Below are 17,645 nucleotides of genomic sequence, written 5' to 3' on the forward strand. Positions count from 1 at the left end.
CATTCAGTGTTTTAAAGAAACTCGTAATTATTTCTCAAGGGATTGATCACTGTTCCACCAACTGTTCAGGTTTTGAGTTTAATAAATCATAAATAGTAGCCTTACATACAACTTTATTAAAATTAAACGAAGGTCTAAATATATTCTTTACGCATACTAGATGTTTATATTATAGCCTATAAACCTAGGCTAATTATTGCTTTGGCAGTTTTATTTAAACATAGGCCTAGCTAATTATAATTAGGCTAACGTTTCAGACTTACCGTATAACAAAAACTAGGCTATTTTTTAAATATATATATATATTTACATACAATTTATTCCACTTTGTGAGTAGTTTTTCCCCCTCAGATATAGTGTAAACGTTCGCATACAGAGAGAACTTTGAAGGTCTGATGGGAAACGTGTTTGTGAAGATTAATATTTTTCACAAGTCATCGTCCAGTGTCCAGAAGACGAATCTAAAGCATCTGGATTAGGTTTATCATTGTTGAAGACTTTTTGCCCTCTTCTGAAGGTCTTCAAGAAGAACTCAATGGATCTTTCTCATGTTACTCGTGCGCCATCTTGTGGCTGGTTTGTGTAATGACAATGCGATGCCATAACTTTTAAATTACATTTTAATATATATATATAACATGTGCACAGATAAAACATAATCATATCTTTACAAACCATTATTTTGTTTGTCATTGTTTAATATTCTTAGCTTTATGCTTTATGTAAAACATGTTTTTGCAATGCCAGAGATGTGAGTTTGTGCACACGTGTGAGAATCTCTCTCTCTCTCTCTCTCTCTCTCTCTCTCTCTCTCTCTCTCTCTCTCTCTCTCTCTCTCTCTCTCTCTCTCTGTGTGTGTGTGTGTGTGTGTGTGTGTGTGTGTGTGTGTGTGTGTGTGTGTGTGTGTGTGTGTGTGTGTGTGTGTGTGTGTGTGTGTGTGTGTGTGTGTGTGTGTGTGTGTGTGTGTGTGTGTGTGTGTGTGTGTGTGTTTGTTTGTGTTCTCTGAGAATTTGAATGTGTGATTATGTTTCAAATTCAAATCACAGTCTGTGCAGAATGAGCCTAGTTTCTCTCAAACTCCGACATCTGTCATGGCCTCTAGACATGCCCAGAGTGAGTGTGTGTGTGTGGGTCTGGCACTTTCTCTGTGGCAGCGGGGCTCCTGAAACATTAATCGCAGATTATTTTCACTCATCCATACGTCAAGCAGCATCTCAGTGGCCAACGCAACAGATCTGAGAGCACTTGAAATTGGGTCAAGATCAGTGAGCTCAGTTAGACTCAGTCTCAGGGACGAAAATGTCCTACAGTACACGTTTAGTTTCTTCAAATCATTCTGAAAAACATTAGGAGATGTAGAAAAAAAGGTTGACAATGCAATTTAACTGTCAGTAACAAAACTTCCAAAATAGAAAACTGTAGGGTATTTCTAGTGACCCAGTGACCCCTTGTGCAGGAAGGAGGAATTGTTCCCTACTTACAAGGAGATCAACTTTAAATCATGTCTGTATTTAAATAAATTGCTCTCTGATCTTTAGAAGCAAGATTATAATTTAAATGGTAACCAATAATTGTTATAATAAATTGGTTTTCCATTTACAATAATTTTTTTGTTACCTCACGAATATTTTTGCTGTTTTATAAATTGAAAGACTTCGTTAAAGACTTTTGTCCGCCATTTCAGGTAAGCTTTTGCTCTTGTATTGACATCGTCTAATGTGAATCTTTGATGTGTGTTCTTGCGCAGTTTTGAACGCAATTTAGCGGAAATGATGCAAAAAGTAGGCTATGGTAAAAATGTGTTGCCAAGCGAAAGGATCCAAGTTCTCTCTCTCTCTCTCTCTCTCTCTTCTTAATTTTTTAAAAATATTGGTACTAATGCATGGTTTGGATTTAACTATATTTAGTCTATGCATGTTTAAAATCAGTGTAAAACTTGCTTCAAGGTAAACTCATGTTTGTTTTAATTTCATTTGCGCGTTGATTCAGGCCATTGTAGTTTTGATAAGACTAAGTTCACAGTACCACGGTATCAGTAATCGCTTGATTCAGTTTAAAATGGTGCTTCTCTCATTCTAGCTGACTGTGAGAAGCGTTTGCCTCAATTCTGATTTACAGTTATTAATCGCGTTAATAATCGCGTAATTTAATAATTCAATAATTCCTTAAAGGAAAAGTATAGCTAAAAAATGCTTGTCACAGTTCATTCCAACCCACAGTTTTACAACCAAATAGCCAAATTTAAAGAGATAGTTCACTCAAAAATGAAAATACTGTCATTAATTACTCCCCCTCATGTCGTTCCAAAGACTTTCGTTCATCTTCAGAACACAAATGAAGATCTTTTTGATGAAATCTGAGAGCTTTCTGTCCCTCCTTTATGACAGCTACACAACTATCACTTTGAAGCATCAAAAAGTTAATAAAGACATCGTAAAACTAATCCATATGAATTGAGCGGTTTAGTCCTAATTTTCAGAAGAGTCTCGAACGCTTTATATGATGAACACTGAACAGATTGAATCTTTTATTCACATATAAACATTCATCAACTCACACATCAGTTGTGGTATGTTGATTTGCTAGAACCAGAGGTTCATTCTCGTGTTACGCAGCATGTTTGAGCTTCCTCAAGAACCAATGAGATTTGATCTCCTGTGTCAATCAGGTTCGGTTGAGCTTCTGTTTATGTTTGCTGATTGATGAATAAAATTTTAATATGATATGTGAATAAAAAACTAAATTCTGTTCATCATATAAAGCGATCGAGTCTCTCTTCAGAAAATGTGGACTAAACCGCTCAATTCATGTGGATTAGTTTCATGAACTCTTAATGAACTTCAGTATCAACAGTATCCAAGGGGCGGGGCTTAGCGAAGGATCAGTTGCAGGTGAGGTGTGTAATAGAGCAGGGCAGGGGCTTAACTCTGCAGGAGCTGGATTGAGTTTTTCTGGATGTCCGAAATTTCAGATCATGAAGTTTCAGATCTACATGAAGTTTAGTAAAACTCTTTGACCTCTGAAACGTTTTGTTATTCTATTTACAGGCAGTCAAAGCCTCAACCCGAAGCGTTGTTTTTGTTGTCTCTTTAAGTAGGCTAGTTTTAGTTTGACAGTGACCAGCAGGGGGCGCACTGGACCTTCACCGAGGCATCGGGAGGCCTATATCAGAGGCAGCTGTGGACATCTGACCTCGCTCCCTTCTTGCGATTGGCTTTGAGGTAATGTTTGCTTACAGCACTGACAGAAATCTGATAGTTGTAGCAAAACACTGATCAATCAAAAGCCTCTGATTTCTCTTATTCAGTGAATAAACAGTTGGTTATCCTTCTATATCTTCAATTGAGAGTTTACCAACCTCTCATTTCCCTTTTCAACTGTTTATATAGCCTATATAGGCCTGTGGGATGACTTCTAAAACCAAAACTACACTGTAAAAAAAAAAGAGATGATCAATAAGTTATGACTACATATGGTTTTACATTGCTTTGACACTAACATAAGTTAAGCCATTTTCAACTTTTTTTTAATAAGATATACAGGATTTAACTAAGTTGAAATAACTTAAAGATCCAAGTTGATTGTACTTAAAATTTAAGGCAGCAAATTTTTTTTTTTTTTTTTTTTTTTTTTACAATGTAGAGAACTATTGATTATTTGAGGTTATAATACTCGTGGTTTAATACTTTTTAAATCCCCCGTTCACACGTTGACTCAGTCCTGTAAAATGGCAGACTGCAGCGTTCGTTAAACGTTCATTTCATTTGCAGTTGATGATGGAGCTGGAGTCTCAGCGAATCCCCCCGCAGCAGCTTTACATGCAACCCAAAGTCAACACACTTAACATTAGACATTCACTGTATCAACTGCGCTACAGCACGAGCACACACGCAGAGGAACACACTGAAAGGGAATCGGTGATTTTTCTATGAGCTTTACGTTTTCAGTGAGTGAGTGAGAGAGAGAAAGAGAGGGAGAGAGAGAGTTGAGATCTTCACTCTTCACATGAATGCACTCGTTATACAGGGATCAGCGCGCGAACATGCTGTGGAAACTGGTGGAAAATGTCAAGTATGAAGATATATACGAGGTAAAGAGAAGATATTACAAACTGCATCCGCATCTGTGTTTTTTCACTGTATGGTTTATTTATATAACGACAAAAGTTACGCTGCATTTGGTCGTGATTTGATTTTTTTCTTTAAATATTTGTCTATTTTTTTATATGGGGTTTATGATGGTTATTACAACAATGAAGAATATCAAATGATAAAGGTTTAATAAAATAAAAAATAAAAAGATATATACAAAAGATATTGATAGGCCTATATATTTATATATTTAATATAAAAACATTTAGTCATATTTTACTTCGGTCTTTTCTATAATTCTTGAATCCATTTGACCATTTTATTACGTAGTAACTTTTAGCAGGTTGCTTTATTTCCTTTAAAAAATATTTTTAATTTGTTTCCTGGAGAGTTTTTTACATTATTACCCAGTAAGCCACGTAAATGATAGCCTTAGAAATGTGTTAAAAATAAAACAAATAGGCTCCTGTAACCGCTTTTTTTTTTTTGGTGTGTTTAAATCGAGGGACGCTTTTACACATTTGCATTGTTTTTTATGTATTGAATTAGATATTTTAAGCATTTAAGTATTAGCATAAAAACAAAAGAAAAAATGTTCTTGAGACAGTGCAATAGATTTATTAATAAGAGAGAGAATCGCGTCCAGAAAGGAGAGGACGCAGAGTCACGCGTGGGAGTCCCGTGGATTCCCCTGAATGGTCTCGAGCTCGTGGGAGAGACTCGTGGTGGTTTTTGGAAAAGCCTCGCGGGATGCCGACCCAGAGAGTCACACATGGCTTTTCTCTCACAGTCACCGTCACGCGCGTAATTAAACACTTCGACCCCAGTCCGTGAAATCGACCATTATACGAGCTGTTTAATGGGGCTCCATTAGTGGGGGACTTTAAAATGTCACCCGGTGCAAAAAGTAAAAATTTTAAACCTGCTTCTGTTTCAATTTTTTTTTTTTTTTTTTGTTCAACCAAATTTGTTAAACCCCCGATGATGCATCGAAAGTGCTTTATCATATTAGTGCAGTGCTGTTAATGTTTTAGTGTGCGTCAAAGACCTGGGCCTGCTTAAACACTCATGCATGTGTTGTGATGTGAAACTATTGAGTATGGAATAATAAGAGCATAATTTGGCTGGTGAATGTTGTATAAGGACTGTTTCCCCCATATTTTTCAAGGGGTAAACTGACATGGCTTCTTTTTATAAACTCAAGGAAGTGTCTGATGGTGGAATCTGAATTTGCTATTGTGAGTTTGGGATGGCAAGTGTCTGAATAGCTACAGTTGATGTAGTGGTTATAATGCATATTTTAAAGTATGTGAGTATATATAGTGCTTGTGAATGAGGCCTCAGTCCATCTGCCCTGTTCAAAGCAGCTGATTCCGGAGAATCGTTTGTTCTGGCTGGAGATAAATGGACTCTGCACACACAACAATAACAGAAAAGACAACAATAGCAAAAGAAAGAGGTCTAGACCCGTGCATGCCGGACCTCAAACAGAGAGGGGAATAAAACAGAGCACGAGTGTTTCCTCCTCCTGAATGAACGTCACTTACAGCAGCAGCGCCTTCACGCTCCGCTGCTCTCCACCGCTTTAAGTATTCCCGCAATATTAGAGGAGTCATGAATAACAATTATTCTGAGGAGGTGTAGCGAGTGAACGGACGGAGCACTGCGCACTCTGGATCGGGAACAGCACAACCGAGACCTGGAGCAACAGGGTTCCCATACGAGAAGTCATTTGAGCTGAAAAAACAAGTTTTTGTTCCGTGTGTGGTCATGAGGAGTTGAGAAAGGAGCGCGTTTCTTCAGGCGAGCGTGTATCGTGCCGTCGCGTGTCCTTCTGCTCTCCGCGAGCTCGCGCTTTTCCGCACAGATGTTAGTGCACACGTATTCCTCCACGGTGAGTCTGAGAACACCAACATTGTTGCGTTGTAAAACGCACTGTGGGAAAGGCGACGTGTGGCTTTTAGTCTACTGATTATGTTGCGAGTACATGCAGCTTAGTTACCCGTTTAATTATGACTTTGCCCCATTTTTTTGTGATGTTTTGAGGAGTTATATAGCCTACAGTCGGAAAATATTAATATTTTAAAAGCTTATGTACTTTTTAGGATCGCTACGGACGCCCATATGTTGCTAAATATCCTTTCGATAGGCTATATTGTTGGATCCGGTCCAATGACATCCATAAAAGTTTATTTTATTCCTCAAATAGAACATTAAAACAAATGTTTGCATAGATTCGCATGTAACCGTGTTTATATTCTCTTCCCGTTTGAAGGACCGCCATGATGGGGTACCGAGCCACAGTTCCAGACTGTCCCAGCTGGGTTCGGTCTCTCAGGGTCCGTACTCCAGCGCTCCGCCGCTCTCACACACACCGTCCTCGGACTTCCAACCACCGTACTTTCCCCCTCCGTACCAGCCGCTGCCGTATCACCAGAGTCAGGATCCGTACTCGCACGTCAGTGACCCGTACTCTCTGAACGCTCTCCACCAGCCCCAGCAGCACCCATGGGGCTCCCGTCAGCGGCAGGACGTGGGCACGGAGAGCGGAGCTTTACTCCCGCAGCCTCGAGCCTCTTTACCGCAGCTCTCGGGTCTGGACCCCCGGCGGGACTACTCGACCGTGCGCCGACCGGACGTGCTGCTCCACTCCGCACATCACGGGCTCGAGGGCATGGGAGACGGGCTGTCCCTTCACGGCCTGGCGCACGGCATGGAGGATGTGCAGGTTGGTTATGATTTATGATTTTTGGCTTGGACAACCAATCCTTTTTTGAGGATGCACTGTAAAAAAAAAAAATCATGCTTTGTTATCACAACATTTTTTCTTTTGTCAAATCAATTTAGATAATTTATGTGGGTCAGATAACATCATATTTTGTGTTTCTGTTGATTAAACCAATCTCCTCCATTGTATTAACTCGTTTTTTAAATCTCAATGTATGCTTAAAATTTTAAAGCAACCAAGTTACTTACTTTTTAAGTTAAACCAACAATATTTTTTTACAGTGTAGAAATTGCACAGAGACGTGGAATAAATCATTTGGGATTTTTTTGCAGTTAAGATGAGTTAATAATTGTATTTAACGAATTCATTTAATTTTTAATTTTTAAATTATTGCAGTACAGCTCTATTATGACAATTCTGTAGCCTATATTTTCAGGCTGTTTTCTGACCTGTTGACATTTTCGTTGACATGTTACAGCTAAATATTTTAACAGATTGAATTCTTTCCTGAACAATATCCTATTTATAAAACGAGTCCAAACTATCTTATAGGCTACATATGTAGCAGTAGTGGAGCTTAATATTTAAAATACCCTAAAGGCTTGCTTGATATTCAATAATTTGTTGTCGTGGTAAACACATTTTAATTGGTTATTTTTACGTGATAAATAATATTTAAAAGGATTAAGGAAAGAAAACTTGCGTTAACTGAAAAGAATTGTTGCAATGGAATGAAAACATTACAAACAGCAAATCTGTTAAGGCTTCGTCTACTAGGTTCACATTTCTAACCATCTGTTTTTTTATCAATATTTCTCTGCACACATCATGTCTGATTTCGTCAATTGACAAGTTTCTGGGTAATATAATTTTTTAGACGAGGCCTGTCCCCGTTCAGTTGACTGGATAATGACTGTCTGACTCTCTTCCCAAAATAATTATAAAACTGACATCCTTTCCTTTCCTTTTTTTTTTTTTTTTTTTTTTTTTGACAAAGGGAGATTTTGTTTAGAATGTATTATTTTGTTTCAATTAAATCTAGATTAGTTTACGTTTCCTGACGAAGGCAGGACAATTAATAAAGCTCATATAGAAAAATTAAATGGAAAATTGTAATTCTGGACAAATAAGTGAAACCAATGGGAAATATGAGACCTAAACTTTTTTTTTTTTTTTAAAGCAAAAGTTCAATTGCTAATGTTCACTATTTGGATCCGAGTTTTTTTTTGTTTTGTTTTTTTGCTCCTGAAATGTATTTTTATTTATTTATTTTTGGCAATGTCTCTGGTCGAATTCACTTAAATTTTTCTAAACTAAACAAAATGTCAATGTCCTGAAGTTATCTGAATTTGTATTATTGGTTGTGGCTTTTGTTCAAGCGTTAAATGCTTTCACATTGTGATGTCTTTTTAGGCTTTGGAGGACGCAAACGGCGGGATGAACGTCCTGGATCAGTCAGTCATTAAAAAAGGTAAAATGAGAAAATAGCTGGAAGAATTATGTCAGTATTTACGTTATTGTGATACTTTTATATTTTCAATTATCAACAGCACCGTTTTGGAAACCGAGCAGATATAAATAATCACTGCTTTATGGATTTAGGGCAAAACGTCATTTCAGGTGATGAACACACCTTAGCACACCCCTTTACGCATGCGCTGAACCACATCTGGTATTCAAATGATGTCAACATGGCTATTATCTTAACTTTGGACGCCCATTCAAACCAAGTGGAATTGGAGGCCATTAAATATTATTTTAAAATCACATAGGCTAGCTACTGTTAGGATCTAACTACAACGTATTTAGAAATCAATGTGACCATCGTTGAGGACGAAAGTTCTTATCAGCTGTCTCTTTTATTTTATTCATATTAACACAGTAGGGCAAATTCCAGATTTATGTATGCCTATCTAAATTTTTCTTGGACAAAAATCGGAAACATGACTCAAAATCGACATTTCAGCACCACTTTGTTGACATAATTTCTCCACGGAGGTTTTGACATATTTACTCTGAGATAAGGCGTTCATGCAGTCATAAGAGCTCCAGCAACACTCCCTGGGCTCGTGTTAATATGTGTCCGTTATGAGGGACGTTTGTCGGTAATTTAGTTAACGGAACACGGGCCTCCCAGAAGAGAAGGCCTTTAAGTGGGAGCTGTGATGGATGGTTTTCTGAGCACAGATCTCGTGAGCTCGTTTACAGCTCGTTTTCTCTATTATCCCCTGTAGAGATCTCTGCGGGCACGCGCGCTCGTTACCCCATTAGCGCTTAAGTTAGTAGACGTCCTTTGACGGTCAGCGTGTGAGAGTGTGAAAAATAAGTGGTTAATGTTATTAGCTTGTGTCCATCACCAATCGATAATACAACAAATGAGCGTAGTAGGCCTAGTGTTGAAATGCCAATGTGGAAACAAAAGCTAATAGGAAAGTGTGACTGAATTGGGAAAAAGAACGAATCTCAATCACATTGAATAGATTGCTAACTGCACAATCTGGACTATGGAATCCACATTCCTTTTCAATGTAACACCATTGATGATTGCTATATATGCTACAGTTGGCAACATGCTAAGATAACATCATTAATTGAATAATAACAATTAACCCTTTCCACATTTCCGGGTTTCTCAGAAGCGGAAGTCGTCATAGCTGGGTAAACTTCTATAGTGGTGAATGAGAGACTTGATTTGTTAAAAAAACAAAGAAAAACTCTATAATAGTGTTCACACAATTAAATTTCAAAAGAGGGAAAATAGAGGGAGATTGATAGTAACTCCCACAGCGCTGTATTAGAAAACACCCTTAACTATTTATTTTTTATTTTTTATTTGATGCAACGGTAATGTAACACAGTATAGTGTTATAAATGTAGGCTACATAAATGTTTTGTTTTTTTTAAATAAAGGATTTACGATGCTGATGACCGTTAAAACCTCCCTTAAAAAAAATGCTCCATAAACTGCAGGCTTTCCGCGCTTGATTGAATTTCTAGACAATTCTGGCTTGCTTTCTATTGAACGTGGAATTAACGTATGAAAACAGGAGCACGCGCTGGCAGCTCCGGGCGCGTGCGGGGTGACCCTGGCCAGCCGAGGGCTCGAGCTCACGGCGCTTTCATGTGCCAAGATTTTACATTACATAATATTCTCACAGGCTGTCTGTAACTAGTCTAGACATTGTTTTAAAATAGTACCACCTCTTGTTTTATCGCTGGGGTCATTTTGTGAAGCAAGTGGGCTACACAGCAAGTGTAAAGCGGTCATCATTCCCAGTAGTTAAATGTGAGTGTAGGTCTATATAGCTCAATTTTCTGTTTGATTCTCCCGCACAGTTCCAGTTCCTCACAAGAGCGTCGCTTCTCTGATGATGAACAAAGACGGTCTGATCGGCGGGATCTCCGTGAACGCGAACGAGGTTTTCTGCTCGGTTCCCGGACGCCTGTCGCTTCTCAGCTCCACATCCAAATATAAAGTCACTGTTGGCGAGGTCCAACGACGCCTGTCTCCGCCAGAGTGCCTGAACGCTTCTCTGCTTGGCGGGGTTTTGCGGAGGTGAGAACATCATGTCCGCCAGAACCCATAAGCAGTGTAGAGGTCAATGCATTAAAGACATTCAATTAGAAACTCAAACTTCAGTTTTTTTTTATTATTTATTATTATTACTGCCAATAAGAAATCTAGTTTTGAATTATACATTTTCATGCTGTCAATCCGTAATGAAACATATCTAATTATCCATTTTCTGATCAGAGCGAAGTCGAAAAATGGCGGCAGATCACTGAGGGAAAAGCTGGAGAAAATCGGCTTGAATTTGCCCGCGGGGAGACGCAAAGCAGCGAATGTCACTTTACTGACGTCTCTAGTAGAAGGTAAAGCAGGACATCTGACTCTGATTCCCATGTTCACTGATTCTTTTCTTCATGTCCAAGATTTTTTTCTATGCGTTTGGGAGTTTAGCCTCATCGAATAATCACCAATTCCAATGGAAAACTATTTCTTTTTTTAATCGGAACGTTGTAGTTTATCTGTTTAATCGTGCATCTTGAATAATTGTAGGCTACAATTTAAGCCTAAATGAAAATTTGGACATACGAATGAACCACTATCATGATGCAAAATGCAATTGTATTGCTTTGAGAGTTTCTATAATCTGATTTTCTTATCTTGCTTAATGCAGCGCAAATAGTTAGCTAACAGATGGAAAAGCACTAAAATGAAATTTTACCCAGTATAGCTAATTTCATGTAATTATTGTTGTGAGCGACTGTCTTATTGATGCTGCAACACAATTTTTCATTTGGTTAATCTCTCCCTCTAGTTGAGTTCAGTTGCAGCTAGGCTACCTCGGCTGTAATTTAGTAGCCTATACAATATATTTTATGCGAAAATGTGCAGTATCCCAGTAATTCCCTTTTACTATATTGTATTTATTTTTCATTTCCAGGAGAAGCTGTTCATTTGGCTCGGGACTTTGGCTACATTTGTGAAACTGAATTTCCTACAAAGGCCGTGTCTGAATATCTGAACAGACAACACACAGATCCGAACGAACTGCACTCGAGGAAGAACATGCTGCTCGCCACAAAGTACGTACTATACGTGTCACAACGTGTTTGTTGCATGCTTAAGTGATATTTATGCATTCGTTGCTTTCACTGGAAGCTGGGAATCGCTTGAGCAAATGTGTAGCCACATTTAGAGGTGAATGCGGAATCCATCACGGATTGCTGGGGAGTGTGTCGTTTTGATGGCTGTCCGCTTAGTGCCTGGTGCGTTTTGACACGTTTAGCTGGTTTCTAATGAGGCAGTTCAGGCCCAGCAGAAACACGCGTCTCTTATCCATCTTAGCCTGGCACCGAGCTAGAAACTCATTATATTTAAGTGAAATGTTTCAAGTCTTAAAGTGCCAGCTTTCCCCTTGAAGTTTTGCCTAAGGTCATCCCTCCTCCCTCGCCTTTCCTTTCACAGTCTGTCTGTCAAAGTCCCGTCAGTCAGCCCGCGCCCGCGCCCCCGCCCCTGCACGCGCCTCGGGCACTTCGCGCGCTGCGCTCTCCCGACTGGACAACAAGACTGTTTGTGGTTCTGAGACGTGAAAGCGAATGTGGGTCAAAATCTGACAAGCCCAGACAACTGCAGATGCCGCAGCAGGGCTCTGCAACACTGCCAGTTGGAGGCATTTGAACTGTTTGTCACAAATGACCTTTTAGAGATTGAAGTGTGATCGTTCGCTCGGATTCTTACGTTACACCTCAATGCATTATTATTATAATACGAACAGATTACACAAGTACGTTTGGGTAGCCGACATGCTGTTAAAACCATAAGAATTGAATATGCATTCATGCATTTTTTTTCAAAATATTTACAATGAATCAATTGTATAGGCTAAATGACTTGAACGCTGCAAGTGTTAAAGAGCAGAAAATATGAATGATCTTGCTGATAATATTAATATAGAATCATACTTTGGTCACAATACTCACAAGATCCATATTTAAACTGTAAGCAGACATGAGGTCAAATGTTGAAAGGTCATTAGTATGTCAGGCCATCTGGGCGCATGGCTAAAAGTTCTGCCTGTATTTTTTTTTTCCATATTTGATTCCCCAAAGCAAGAAAGGCATGAATATTTAGTGCACTACCTCTTTCAGGAAGTGAAACACGCTGAGAACGGCATATTCCGCTGTAATGACAGATAAAGACACACTCCCAGTAGACTGGAAGTTAAATTGATGGCTTTATTCTAATTTATGGGCTTTGCTCTCAGAAGCAGAAATATGCAGACTTTGCTCTGAGGATATAAAGTTCTGTATCTCTTTTCTTACGTATGGACAATGAACTCTGGGGAGGTTAATTTAAAGTAGATGTTACACTTTTTGTTAAAAAAATGGAAAAGACTTTTTGGTCACAATGTGATTGGGGTATATGAGAAATAGGTATTTTACCCATGATTCCCAGGGACACAACAGAGCTCCTGAACCTGTCAGAGCACCTGTTTTCCTAAGTGTTTTCTATTACTCAAGATAATTAAGAATGTCTTAAACAATCACATCATGATTATACGAGACATTGAGACACAAACATGGGTCTGATACACATTTAAAAATGAAGTACAATCAACTTGCATGTTTAAGTCATTTCAACTTAAATTGCAATAAACTGAATTAAATAAATAAATAGTTGAATCTTGTATAACATAAAAAAGTTGAACATTTAAAATTTAATTTAAACTTAACTTATTAAAAGTTATTTCAATGAGTTAAAGCAATATAAAAACATGTTGTCATAACTTATTGATCTTTTTTATTTTACAGTGCTATTGCAATCTCTCGTGTTTTACTGTTTGATCAGTGAGAGTCTGACATATTGAAAGTTTTCATTAATTATTTTCTAATTCTATCTATTTCATCATAAATGTCCAAATGCTAAAGTCACAGTGTTGGTAATTTATGGATGAGGGTTTTCAGAGTTATAATGTGGCTTTGATATTATGTATGAGGTTCTCCTTTATAATCAATATTTCACACAAAGTTAAAAGAATATGTAGATTTATATATAAAGAAATAAGTAGGAATATCCATGGCAGTAAGTTGACAGCTTCTGTTGTGGGCTTTTTAATAGAATCAGCGTTGGCGTCTGTTCCATTTGACTGTTTAATTCAACTTATGACCTAAATTCATTTCTTTAAAAATGTATACTGTAATCCATGAGCGAGCAGGTCGCTTTTCCTTAACTGATACAGAAGATCAAGCACAAACCTTCTGATATGTTCTGATAAATGTGAATAAAGAATTTGTCACGCTTGATGTGCCAGGAAAAATGTGATGACATTCTCTGATTGGATCACAGCTGTGTTGATGGTGAAGGAACTGGATAGGAAACAGTTAATACTGACTCTTGCTATAGGCAGAGCATGTCTAGACCCCACACTGTCCCGTTAGCTAAATGTTGTGCATTTTAAGTCGACATTATTTCAGAATAAGAAATGCAGTTCCTCTAGTGACCTTGCAAACACTCAACATGAGACAAGCAACAATACATATTTTCCACAATACAAATAGAAAATGAACATATCATACACATTTTTTTACCTGCATTATTCAAATCTTTAAAGGAGCATTTGGCTATAAATTTTCCCTTACACTCTTAAAAATAAAGGTTCTTTACTGACATCGATGGTTCCTAGGGAACATCCATGGGACCTTTCCATTCCACAAAAGGTTCTTTACAGTAAAAAGGGTTCTTTTGATTATTAAATGCTCTTCTCACTATAAGAAACCAATTCTTTTAAGAACCGTTGACTGAAAGGTTCTTTGGGGAACAAAAAAAAAAAGGTTCTTCTAATCTAACCTTTTTTTTTCTAAGTGTATACTTAGAAACAAATATTTAGTATATATCCTTCTATATTTTCTAGTGATAAAATGTTTATGAGCTGTTTCATTGAAAAATGAATTCAAACAAAATACAGATGACAGAACCTTTCCTTCTAGAGTGAACAGTTCATCCAGTGACCTTGTACAGACACTCCACACGAGACAAGCAACAATAAACCACAATACACTCTTAAAAATAATGCTTCCAAAAAAAGGGGGGTTTCACAGTCATCCCACAGAAGAACCATTTTTGGTTCCCTAAAGAACCAAGAAAATGTTCCACTATAGAAGAACCTTTTGTGGAATGTAAAAGTTCCATGGATGTTAAAAGTTCTTCGTGGAACCATGAATGCCAATAAAGAAGCTTTATTTTAACAGTATACAGTACCAAAAGGTTATCAGACAGCATTATGAATTTAGTGCATTATTGCATTGTTGAAAGGAGCATTATATATTTTTTCCCACTGTGAGAAGTAATTATTGCTCATAAGTGTATTTCACTTCAAATTATCCTCTAATTGTTCATTTATAGTATTCAATAAACTCTCTGGCCGCCATCTCCGGCAAGATTTCCTCGTAATTAAACACAAATTGTCTCTCTTGTGCAAATTTCTGTGCAACAACAAAGCGTCATGCTAGTTACGGTCCAGATGGTACATCCATCGAATGATCTACGACAAAGATTCACCATAATCTGACAAACCATAAAACACACATATACTTTGCATAATCACAGCAATTCATTACAAATGAAGTTCTCGGTCTGATTATTCATAAACAGATTATACTTTAACACATTCGGTTGCACTTTATTTGAAGGTGTCATTGTTACAGTGTAATTATATATTTAAGTACTGAGTAATATTAATGAACTACATGTACTTACTACAGGGTTAGGGTAGGATTGGGATTTGGTTCAGGGTTAGTTGCATGTTATTATGCATAATTTACTGTTATTACTATGGTATTACATTATGTAACAAGGACACTAAAATAAAGTGTTACCACACATTCTTTACAACACCTCGGGGAATATTCAGAATAGCTCGTCTATGGAAATGCAAGAAAGAGAAATGAATTTAGTTGTGTTTCTTTGGATGTTCTGTGATTTGAATCGTCTCTCTTCCTCTCTTCTCAGGCAGTTGTGTAAGGAGTTCACGGACCTGTTGGCTCAGGATCGCACTCCATTAGGAAACTCTCGGCCTTCGCCCATCCTGGAGCCAGGAATCCAGAGCTGCCTGTCACACTTTAGCTTCATCACGCACGGGTTTGGTTCTCCAGCCATCTGCGCCGCCCTCACGGCTTTGCAGAATTACCTGACTGAAGCCCTTAAAGGCCTCGACAAGATGTTCCTGAACAACCCCACTTCCAACCGACACACATCCGTAGACGGACCCGGCTCCAAAGGCGGAGAGAAAGAGGAAAAACACAGGAAATGAACTGTGGAAATACGATATCAAGGAGGCAGAGTCATTGGAGATGTTCAGAGATTCTATAAACTCTAGTTTTATGACATTGCGTTTTACATTCTGGGTTGAAGATTGGACAAGAGATCACGGGAAAACGAACGGAACGATACGATACGATACGATACAAGAGACTGGAGGACACGAGTCTGCCGTGACACGTTCACCATCTTCATCTCATTGGTGTGCGAGTGTGAACATATTCAAGGAGTGTTTGTGAGTGTGTGTTTTTGTGTATAAACGTTTGACATTTTACACGATGTTAGACGCAGGCTGTCCTTTACACACATGCTCATGAATCTGATACCTAATATTTGAGTGTTCATCGGTGTAATGGCCAGCACGTGAGAGGACAGGTTTGCTTGGGATGTTGGTGGAGACACTTTTAGCTACTATATTTAATTATTCTTATTATACAAAATTATTGGTGCACAGTTCTGCAATATTAAATACATTCCGTTCAGCCATCGCCAAGACTACAGTAATACAAATTCACACAAACATCGGTCTGTGAAAGACAAAAGTGGTTGTTAAGTGAAACATTTGCTCCATTGCTTGAAAGAGAGACAAATTATTCAAATCTAGGAGATTTTATTGCATTTATTGCAATGAAATTGTGTTAGCCAAAAAGAGGCTGTAAATGTGCTACAATAAAGCATCATGCTAGTTACGTTACAGTTACATCCATAGTATGATCTATGACAAAGATTCACATATACATTATAATCACAGCAATTCATTACAAATGAAGTCCTCAGACTGATTATTCATAAAGATTACAAACCAAAACTCTGAGATTTAACATTCTTTCAAACACCTCGGGCAATATTCAGAATAGCTTGTCTACGAAAATGCAAGAAAGAGAAATGAACATGAGAGCAATTTTGTATTTTTTGGTTGTATTTCTTTGTATTTGAAACTGCTCTTGCTAGTGCTGTCTGTCTTGGCCATTTGGTTGTACAAACGTGAGGAGTGAGGACATTTTCAGCAGGTTACTTTTAACATGGCAATCATCTTAGCTGACCAAATGACGTTTCATCTGTTGCTTATGTATTTTTTTAAATGTATACTAACATTTACACAGACTTAAATCAACAAAGAAAACACATTTTATGGCCTAAATATGGATTATTTGTTTTACAACCCTACATCAGCTGAATGGAAGCTTGCTTTGACCGTGGTGTTGACAGCGTCAACAAACAAAAAAAGACTTTCGAAAACAGGCTTAAAAAGAGTCTGCATAAAACTGAGGAAAGGACAGGTGACCGCGCGTGCTGGGACAAGGCCGCGCGCAGCTTTTACGCGCTCACCTCAACCGGCGTGGGCGCGCACTTTCTCAGTCCCGCAAGCTGGATTATAGCCTGTCTGTCAAAGTTAATATTTGGTTTACTGTGCGAGGAAGGCTCTTTTATTTATGTTTGTATATATTTATTTATGCTTAATTTAATGGGCGTATGTACATAGGAATAGACTGGGTCGTCTATCTGTGACTGTCTCTGTGCGTGGGTGAACGCTTGTTTTAGATAGCATCTTGTATTTTTTGTTTCATAGATACGGTGTTATGTGGTGAAGGCTAGAAGTTGGTTCTTGTCTGGTGATTTTCATTTACCTCGAAATAAGAATAAAACGTGTGTTTTATTGTAGTTGTTGCAGTGTGGTTGGTTAACCCCTTATGTTCTTGTTTCCTGCATAGAGCACGCGTATGTTACGGTTCAAAAATGTTTATTAAAGTAGTTTTAATAAAAAAAAAGTGCCTATATCCATAACTATTAAATATCAGATTAATAATAGGCTATGTTCACGGAGTAATCATTTTATTTCCATAAAAGTACATTTTTATGTTTTGTCATGCAACAGTATGACATTTTACAACATTGGATTTGCAAAGGATAGGCTATTTTATTTCAGAAAACAAATAAACAATATCATTCGTTTTTTTATAATTAGTAATTAGCCTACAGAATTTAGAAAATAAATGATTTA

General features: G+C 37.8%; 1 protein-coding gene across 2 annotated transcripts; it reads left to right on the plus strand.

Annotated features, from left to right (window-relative positions):
* The first annotated feature begins 3,575 nt into the window (after positions 1–3,575).
* Positions 3,576–17,305, plus strand: tfap2b (transcription factor AP-2 beta). Of its 2 annotated transcripts, none has more exons than XM_084432430.1 (7): positions 3,576–4,090; positions 6,367–6,819; positions 8,233–8,290; positions 10,156–10,375; positions 10,574–10,692; positions 11,268–11,409; positions 15,335–17,305. In XM_084432430.1, the coding sequence occupies exons 1-7, from the start codon at positions 4,010–4,012 to the stop codon at positions 15,633–15,635; spliced, it is 1,374 nt and encodes a 457-aa protein (XP_084288556.1). In that variant the 5' UTR covers positions 3,576–4,009; the 3' UTR covers positions 15,636–17,305. The 2 variants fall into 2 exon arrangements, with proteins under 2 accessions (XP_084288556.1, XP_084288557.1); XM_084432431.1 differs by lacking the exon at positions 3,576–4,090 and adding an exon at positions 5,650–5,985.
* Positions 17,306–17,645: the final 340 nt, after the last annotated feature.

The sequence above is a fragment of the Rutilus rutilus genome, assembly GCF_951802725.1.
Source record: "Rutilus rutilus genome assembly, chromosome: 15".
In the NCBI taxonomy this organism is placed as follows: Eukaryota; Metazoa; Chordata; class Actinopteri; order Cypriniformes; family Leuciscidae; genus Rutilus; species Rutilus rutilus.

Bases quoted from the DNA above. Each gene is read 5' to 3' on its own strand.
- tfap2b (XM_084432430.1), top strand. From the start codon at position 4,010: ATGCACTCGTTATACAGGGATCAGCGCGCGAACATGCTGTGGAAACTG. The intron at 10,376-10,573 runs GTGAGAACATCA...TTTTCTGATCAG, and splicing joins CTTGGCGGGGTTTTGCGGAG to AGCGAAGTCGAAAAATGGCG. The intron at 11,410-15,334 runs GTACGTACTATA...CTCTCTTCTCAG, and splicing joins AACATGCTGCTCGCCACAAA to GCAGTTGTGTAAGGAGTTCA.